General features: G+C 36.1%; 1 protein-coding gene across 1 annotated transcript; it reads right to left on the reverse strand.

Moving 5' to 3' along the window:
* Positions 1–1,442: 1,442 nt before the first annotated feature.
* LOC114537935 (nuclear factor NF-kappa-B p105 subunit-like) lies at positions 1,443–8,661 on the reverse strand. Its single transcript, XM_028559051.1, has 12 exons — positions 8,421–8,661; positions 7,269–7,391; positions 6,183–6,217; positions 5,765–5,863; positions 5,221–5,372; positions 4,731–4,915; positions 4,225–4,383; positions 3,988–4,092; positions 3,648–3,680; positions 3,406–3,470; positions 3,137–3,275; positions 1,443–2,769 (listed from the first exon to the last, which is right to left on the reverse strand). Exons 2-12 carry the CDS (start codon positions 7,381–7,383, stop codon positions 2,417–2,419), a joined length of 1,440 nt encoding a protein of 479 aa, XP_028414852.1. The 5' UTR covers positions 7,384–7,391; positions 8,421–8,661; the 3' UTR covers positions 1,443–2,416.
* Between the last annotated feature and the right edge of the window lie 884 nt (positions 8,662–9,545).

Raw genomic sequence — 9,545 nt, forward strand, 5'->3', positions numbered from 1 at the left:
TACTTTTGCACAGGAGAAATTTTTAATTTTTTTTTTATTTCAAATTTTTGCCAATTTGCAGTCTTTACTAAAGGCCGAGGAGTCTTTTAACTGTTTTAAAGCTTCCAGATCACACCGAAATTTTCAGCCTAATTTTTTTGCATTGCCCGGAGTTGATACGTTTGTCCTCGGATTGAGAAACGAACGTCTTAACCACTACACCACCGCATCATTTGTCGAAAGCTATTGTTCTTTATTTGACCTAATCCTTTTCGATGAAGTTTAAATTAAAGAATAATTTCGGTGGAAAAATCGAACCTTTTCTATGCAGGATTCGAACCCACACTTACAACCTGGTAGGCCGTAGCCTTAACCACTAGGCCACAGCATCATTCATCAAAAGCTCTTGTGCTTTATTCGACTTATATCCTCTTCGCAGAATTTTAAATTAAATAGCAAATTAGGTGGGAAAAATTACAATTTTCCCTTGCAGGATTCGAACCTACGATCCCAACCTGGTAGGGGGGTAGCCTTAACCACTACGCCACCGCATAGTGTGTTGATACTAATCATAAAATAATACATTTTAATACCTCAAGGCAAAATTGACCACTTTTTCGTTGTTCCAAAAACCAACCAAATATGCTCTAAAATGAAAGATATTAGTCTTAGGAGGCCATTTTTAGCATTGTAAGGCAGTTTTTGAACAGTTGAAAAAGTCGTCAAAATTGACCAAAATAGTAAGGGGTAAGCCTTACCATTTTGGTCAATTTTGACGATTTTTCAATGTTTCAAAAACCAACCAAATATGCTCTAAAATGAAAGATATTAGTTTTAGGAAGCCACTTTTAGCATCTTAAGACAGTTTTTGAACAGTTGAAAAGGTCGTCAAAATTTACCAAAATGGTAAGGGGTAAGCCTTACCATTTTGCTCAATTTTGACGATTTTTCAATGTACCAAAAACCAACCAAATATGCTCTAGAATGAAAGATATTAGTTTTAGGAAGCCATTTTTAGCATTTTAAGGCAATTTTTTAACAGTTCAAAAAGTCGTCAAAATTGACCAAAATGATAAGAGGTAAGCCCTACCATTTTGGTCAATTTTGACGATTTTTTCAATGTTCAAAAAACCAACCAAATATGCTCTACTGCAGCAGTTTAAAATTCTTAAAGAACAATAGGCTTCAGTCGACAAATGACGCAGTGGTCTAGTGTTTAAGATCTTGGTCTCTCAATCGTAGGATAAATGGTTCAAATCCTGGAAGCGCAAAAAAAAATTAGCCTTAGAAACTTTTCACGAAAATTTGACAGGGTGATTTTCTCGAGGCTGAAAAAATTTACTTTTTTCACTTTTTTGAAATTCTCCGAGATTTTTTTTTGACGAAAAAGTAGTTTGTCTTAGGTTCCTGTGTCGGTCTTGCTCGAGCCTCGAGGAAAAATTTCAATAACGTGAGCTTAGATATACATTACATAGATGCATGTAATTATATATTATACCATATATCGTGGAGGCATCTCATAGAATCAGTTATCTATTAGATATAAGGCGCTTATAAACATCATAATGCAGAAATTATTAGGTATTTGAACAGAAGCGTTACAGTATTTTAGACGAGTCCAACATTCTAGTTCCTTCAAAATGTCAACCATTCTTAGTTTCAGGTGCCTTTTATAAAGAATTTAGTTCTGATTTGAGGCAAACGGACCGCGTTGACAAAACTCCAGCATAAAAGAGTATAATGCACCCCACATTTACAACATCAAAGAAACCACACTGATATCATTTGTTTATTAACACTGAAAGACTTCTTGAGAAAGGCCATTGCTCACGGGGCAATTTTGATCGCAATCAAACTAGGTCTTTCGTTAATTCGCTGAGAAATTGCTAGATTTGTGAAAAGAACAATAAATAGAAAGAAATGACAACGTCAGTGGATAATGCATGCGTTCTAGCAGAGTCGATAAACATCTAGTCTGGAAATCGGGCCGTAAGTAGCTAAAATTTGATGTGCATGGAGAAATTTTGACCGTCGATCGTTGAGACAAATCTTTTAAAAGTTTTCCCGCAAGTTAGATATTAAAAGATGCTATTGGATGAGTGCTGTGGCAAAACAACATTGCCCTAAATCGATTAAAAGTTGACCACAGATTTTAGACAATTTCCAGACCCAACCTTGAGAGATTGATTGTGTGTTGCATATTAGGTAAAGTCACGGCCTTATAGGTATAAAGTCACCGCACATTTAAATCTCGACTTCCTGAAAGCAATACGAATGCTTAATTTCCAATGTTTCACCAGAAAGTGAAACGTGGGGCCTCTCTTATTTCGGACAAATCCAGGGGATTCTTCCCTCCACCGGGTTTTTGTCACGCGCGGATCATTTGCCGGTATTGCCCGCAGGCATCACGACTTATATAATACAACAGAGTAAACTATCATGATATATTGCTGGTCGATGGATCTTGATCGGATGGTTGAAGGGGCTGTTGTTGACTACCGTCAGCCCCACCGCCCATGCCAGATAGGCCCCCTGAAAAACTAGGATATCCGGCGAAGAGTGAGGGCATCGGCACAGCGGGAAAACCAGTGCCACTACTGAGAAACGAACTGAGGAAGTTTGGATTGAACAAAGCAGGGTTGTACATAGGAAAACCAGAGGCACTACCTTCGGCCGTCGAGGGTCCAGCCCCGGGATCACTGCCCTGCATACCACTCGAGCTGGTTGTCTCAAATTCGCTGAAACCTCGTGGGATTTTCTTGCGCCTTTTTGCCCCGATCTGTTCGGGATCTAAAAAACACGTAACTCTAGATTCAGATCTGCTTTCTTGGAAAGCCGAGTGAGTTATGTACACAAACTGACCCAAGGAGACAACCTCTTTCCCGGGGTATTGGCTTTGCCCACACTTGAGCGAAGTACTTTGGTTGCCCAAACGACAACATACATCTCAACAAATAGTTGAAATAATGAAATCTGATCGTTTAAGTTACTCACTCCAGTTGCGATGTTAGTTCACTCACGTCCTATTATGCTTCGCGTTCACCTGAACAATGACACTGAACTGAAAGCGCAACTGGAGTGAGAATTTCAACGCTCGGATTTGATGATTTCGAATATTTATTGTAATTCTTAAGGTGACAATATATGATGTACTCACCAAACTCTTGAGGTTTATAAGTAAATTCCACCGGGGCGCTCGTTTCCTTGTCGCTCTTTCGTCTTAGTTCAAGAAGCACTTTGACCGGTTTTTCAATCGCCGTATTCCAGTATTCTGGCGTTTTCAAGACGATGGCAAACTATGGCGGAAAAAAGACAAATATTTACTTGTGTGAAAATATAATCAACTCCAACCCTAACCCTATTACGCGGGTTCCGTTTTTTGAGGATATACTGCAATGCAGATTATCACAATCGTCTAAAACTCACCTGACGATGGACATCGGAGGTGGAGAACTTCCCAAATGCCTCCCATGGTTCAGGGCGGTCTTCCTCTATTAACGACAAACAATATCGGTCATGCAGTGGTCTCCACGTGGCTGAGCTCTAAAATGAGCTCTAAAAGCTCATTGTAGTATTTCCACTCGGATAATTAAGTGTTTTAACTTAAATCTTTCCATCGATTAAGAAAGGGCTATATCTTTTTTTCTGCATGCATTATCAATAGTTACCTTGATTTTCAAAGAACCGCACTTCGATATCCTCTGAAATACACAAGAGAGAATACAAGCTGTTAATTGTGGTTGTTTTCAAGTTAGGCTGTTAGCATCCATCGGCAATGCAAGGGTAATTTTACCCAAGATTTTTAAATGTTTATGTTTTTCTTTGAGACCTAGATATCGGAGTACAAAAATCAGAAGCAAGATCCTCTAGAAAATGATCAATTTTTCCCGCGTATGATGAGCTTTCGCAGCGACTCCGCATGTAACTCAGTTTTGTCGGCAAACTCTCAGGCATCAGTGGCGAACACTCCATTAGAAAATTATCAAAAATTATCGATTGAGCTCGTACCTTTTTGTACTTTATCACATAGCAAAAAGATCTCTTCGCCGCCTTGCACAAAGCCGGATTGTCGATCGATGCGACAAATCTTCAATTCGGATGCTGCCGCAGCCTCTGTAGCAAAAAAATAGACAACATTTTATATTTTATCCTCACCTTACCGACGGTTGTAGCTGATTCATTCCAACACTGATTCACATATTGTGGTTGATTCTATTGATTCGAAAAACAATGCTATCAACTTACTTGAGTCGTAGATAGGATGCGAATATACTGGTTTGAGACAAATGACAAACCGGCCATCCTGGTCGGGTAAATATGTTTGAAAACAAAGCCGGACCGTGCTGAGGTTCATTTTATCTGCTTCTTGTTTGGCGATGACCTCGATACTTTTCATTTCTTCATCTGAAAACAAAGCAAAGAAATAAAGGTAAATATTTTAAAAAACACTCTCATTTCGGCAAAAAACGGTAAATTAAAGCCAACTACTTTAATTTGGATTTAAAAACTTTCCATTTAAAAGGTTCTTAAGACGCTGTTACACTATTTCCCTTGAACTTGCAATACAATTATAATTTTGAGGGATGTTAATCTGTAAAGAGTGTTCGAAATGCTAAGAAACGTTAGAAGATCGCAAGAAACATCAAGAAATATTCGTATTTGACAACCTTAGATGTCTCAGGAGTAGAATTGCATTGCTAGTTGCAAGGAAAGTTGCATATTGTAACAGCGTCTTTATTCCGAATTTTTACTTGTGATGGCTTCAGCGATCGCACCGCTGCTGGCGGGATCGTGGAAATCCACGTGCATCACTTGATCACCGCTGCTTACGCCTGAATTGAAAGATTTTTCCAGGCGATGTTTCTTCAGGTATCGCTCTTTTAAAATAGGGAGAACATTCTTTTTCGTGACATGCTGAACTCCCAAATTTGGAAAGCTGAAAAACAAAACAATGTTCACTAAATATTGTGGTATCGACTTGATTCAACTTTCCGAAGGAGAAATTTAGGAAAAGTGGCGAAATTTGTAACGGTCAGCGTTCTGATATACATCTGTCCCCAGAAACTTTCCTCTTAGACACTTTATAATAAGTGCTATTTTTTTAAGTGATATTTCTGTGAATGTAAATTCTGCAAATTTCACAGAATTGTTTTGACCAAAATTTCCAAGGGAATTAAAATATTAATTTCACTCCAGTGCTGCAAGCAAGTTGTTTTAAACAATATTCTGTGTTGTTTTTACCTGGCTGTCATGCCACAATCTGGCCCAACTTCAACAATGCATGCACCGTCTCGGACATTTTTACCAACCAAACTGTGTGCATGGGGTTGCGGCGGGTCTGAAACTGTCACAAGCGTCACCTCAATTCTCGCTTTACCAGAATAATTAATGATCTAAATGAAAGTAGAGATTGGTTTACTTAAGGCCAATGCTTAAGGTCTCCACCATGTCAGAGATATGCCAGAAATGGTTTGAAGATTGGTAAGTGTGAACATGGATACTGTAGTTAAAAGACTAATTGTGGTTTTATTATCCATGGCATGAGTAAGTGCTGGTACTTAATTGTTGTGTCTGTTCATATTGATTCAGGCCCCATGATAAACCCAGACACAAACCAATAAGGCAAAAATTTGCCATTCCTATTGTATAGCCAATAGCAGTAAAAAAGTATTTAATACTTCTGAGCCATGTGCAATCAAAACACTCCTAAATAGTGCAATAGAACTTGCTCCCGCACTGAAGTAAAATAAATTTGGTTAATTTTTCCGCATGCATTACATCATACCTGCACAGAAGGGAAGGATTTTCTTCCTTTAGCTGAACGTTCTCCAGGAAGACCACCATGAGATGGTCCTTCGCACGAATACCTGAATCGGAATCCTCGCTGTAGAAAGAATAAGAATTATTAAATATATGATACAGTACATAATAGTTGAGATATATAATAAAATTAAAAATTATATTATGGCCAGTTTCTCTTTTTTCTATGTACTTAAATTAGAAGTAAATTTAAATATAGTTAAAGCCCTTACACTTTTTGCACCAATAAATCAAAGTATCTTTTTAAACATTGGACTTTACATACATTAGACTTTAATATTTAATGCATGTAAAAAGTAAAAAGTATAATCCTATATACCAACGAAAAATCTGTTGCATGCATACATACTTTTTTAAGTAGATATGTACAGTGTGTAACAAACCTGTTTTGGTTGCTCTAATATTTCTAATTCAGCTCCTAAGCATAGTAGAAATATGTTAGGATTGTTAATAAAATCAAGAAAAAAATTTCATAGCTAGCATGATGACAAATACAGACAATATAAACAAAAATACCAATGTTGACATATTTTACTGGCAATACTACATCTGTATTTCTTATTATATTGTTATAATGCTATTAAACTATTTTTATGACAGTGTTCTTCGATTCTGAGCAATAATCTTAGCCATTATATATAGAAGCATAAATTGGTTTACTATATAAAGATAGTTATAGCTATGGCCATGACACACTTTAATTTAACAAATGTTTTCCATTCTTGCTTTGTTTATTTCCACCTTTTAGGTATAAAATTAGTATCACAAAAGGTTTATCAAGACTCATTTTTTGGGTTTGTAAGTGCTTGATTAGGAATTACTAGATATTTCTTATCAGAGTGGCATTGTCATGTTTATTTGTTCTTTGAGTAAAACTTTCTACTGTATCATTAATATAAACACACAATCTCCATAGCAGTAGTAGCATCAATTAGACATGTGGGTGTGTTTAAGGTATATCTATTAAAGACAGATTACAGTGGCTTCTGTGCATCGGTTCTGCTCATTTATAACATTGGGGACTCCATGATTTAGAAATTGCCCAAATTTAGCATGTTTTGAATTCTTCTGAACATAAACTCTATCTCTTATTCATTTAGAAATTTAGTAAACTGAAATGGTGATAAATATTCTGACAGAACAGAATATTTTAAAAAATAGCAATGCGATATGTAAACACATTGTTTGTTTATACATTAAGTTTGGATTTGGAGTGAATATAACTTAATGTACATTTGAAACTTGAGATAGGTTGTAATGTACAAGGCTACAAATATAAGCTATGATGTCATTTCAAGGACTCGGCGCTTCTGTCAACTATAAAAACTCACAAGGACTAACTGATGCAATCTGTCTGCATCGGAATATCTCATTGCTTTGGACGTTAATTGATACTGAACTAGGCATATGAATATTAGTAAATAATTAACTGAATGCTGCATACAAGCACAGCAATAATTGTAACATACCAATACTGTCACCCATACTCCCAGGAAATATATCAGTCAAGGATTCGCCACCAAACATACTCAACAAATCTGTTGTATTTATGTTTGGCAACGTGATATCTGACCCTTCGGCCATGTTTGAGCCTAACCAAGAAATAGAAACAAAATGTTAACTTGCAAAGGCAAATTAGCTAGAAAATGATGAAAATTATTACTAAAATTTATTAATCAATGAATGAAAATTATGATTATATTTGAATTAAGCATATGTATTTTTCCCAACCCATCTTACTCTATTAGCTGGAACACAAATTGCTAAGACATAAAAATTATTGTTACTCTAGTCCATCTAATTGCACAAGTTTGTCCTAGTTTATTTTTTCAATCTGATTGCCATTCAATGCCATCCATTATACCGGTATATATAATTTTATTATCCTACGTATCAATGCCATTTAGTTCTACTGTTCATTCAGTGGTAAATGTCATAAGTGGATAAATGACCCATTCGCTCACAGGCAGGGAGTTTATAAACATTAACATGTGCCAGAATAAGTTTGGATTTGGAGTGAATATAACTTTGGTTATGTCAGACTTTGGTTAGGACTTGGATAGAAAGAATTTATAAGGGGAGTGTCAACTTGTTCACAAATGCAACGTGCAACTTTCCGACAAGTTTGTTGCAAGTCAGGTGAAATATGTGTTTGGTGGAAAACATACCTATCCTTAAGCAAGAAGTACATAATAAACTACTACACATTTAACATTATTTCTTCTAATATTTAATATTTTTAAAAGCGTACATTTGTTTAGTTGAAACTGAAAGAATTTAAAAAATCCTTTTATAAATCATGGTTTCTTCAACATTGGGGTAATGTACTGGCATTTGGATGACAAAAAGTTAGAACGCATGTTTGTAATACAAATATGTGAAATACAGCCATATATATAGAGTCCTGAAATCATGAAATTCATAGCAATATTTTACACCATATTAAATTTCATTTCATATATTCAAGGCAATATATACCTTAAAGAATAAATTTGTGATTAACAAGTAGAAAAAATCTGTATCCAAGCGAAGAGTACAATAGAAAGATATTATTTTGTTCGATTTGAAGACAGACTTTCACATTTTTCATCTTAAATGTTTAAGGAAGAAATGAAACCTACCTGAATAAGCAATTTATGTCCGCCAAATTGTTAGTCGATTTGTCTTTTATTTCTCCACTACGGCACTTCGCGAAAGCGACGAAAAAGTGAGACCAAATCGGTTACATTTTAAGTACAGATATAGATGATGTATTCGTTTCGAAAGCTCTGTATATTTTGGTAGGAGCATAAGAAGGGACTTTCCAAAATCTAGTGGGGCTTTCCCACACGTTTCATTTAGTAAAAGTTAGTAAAGTTCGAAATAATCATGTGACGCAGAATAATTACGTCATTTTACCGCCAAGTCTAAATTTAGACGCCGAACTCTGTATAAAAACTGGAGCGTGGCGGGCCTCGTCGATCTAATTCCTGTCGGCTGATATGCTGCATAACGACGTCGTTTTTGAAAATTTCATGTAGAAAAGCTTTACAAATTTCTAGTTTCACGTAATACTAATGAAGTAAAATGTAACTTGAATTAATTAAATTGTCAATTAGGATGAAACAGGGCCGTAACTAGAACGATAATTGGGGGGGGGGGTGTTTATTCATATATTCAGTTCTGCCCGACGGATTTCTTTTGTAAGTGCAATAGCTCACAATGGAAATCCGTCGGGCAGAATTGAATATATGTGTTTATGATGGAGAGAATATTCACGAATATTTTGGTGTAATTGGCCTTATCAGCGAATCTAATTTTCGTTCACAGGAACGTTCGAGAAAGTAGCTTCTACGCAGACTGAATTTTAACTTGCTGGAATTTATCCCTTCACAAACCTCTAGCAAATTAGAATTAGTGATGGTATGAATACGCGTGCCAGGTCTGGGCATTATAATATTCGACAGAGTAAAGCCGGTTTTCCACTAGCGATATTTTTCGCGCGAATCGACATTTTACTTTTGTTTCAGAGCTCTCAACTGCAACCATCTGGAACAGATTGCTCAAATACAAAGGAATAAAGTCGCTTCGCGCGAAAAATATCGCTAGTTGAAAACCGGCTTAAGTCGTACTCGTTGTCGCTGCTAAAATTGACTACAAAGTCGTTGAGGGATCGCCGAGAAAAATTATGTGAACAACAGAAGTTCTTTGAGAACAACATTAAACGTACATAATTTATAACTAATTTTAAGAATTTTTTATCACTG

The sequence above is a fragment of the Dendronephthya gigantea genome, unplaced genomic scaffold (genome assembly GCF_004324835.1).
Source record: "Dendronephthya gigantea isolate DGI-Jeju-01 unplaced genomic scaffold, DenGig_1.0 000169F, whole genome shotgun sequence".
Classification (NCBI taxonomy): Eukaryota; Metazoa; Cnidaria; class Anthozoa; order Malacalcyonacea; family Nephtheidae; genus Dendronephthya; species Dendronephthya gigantea.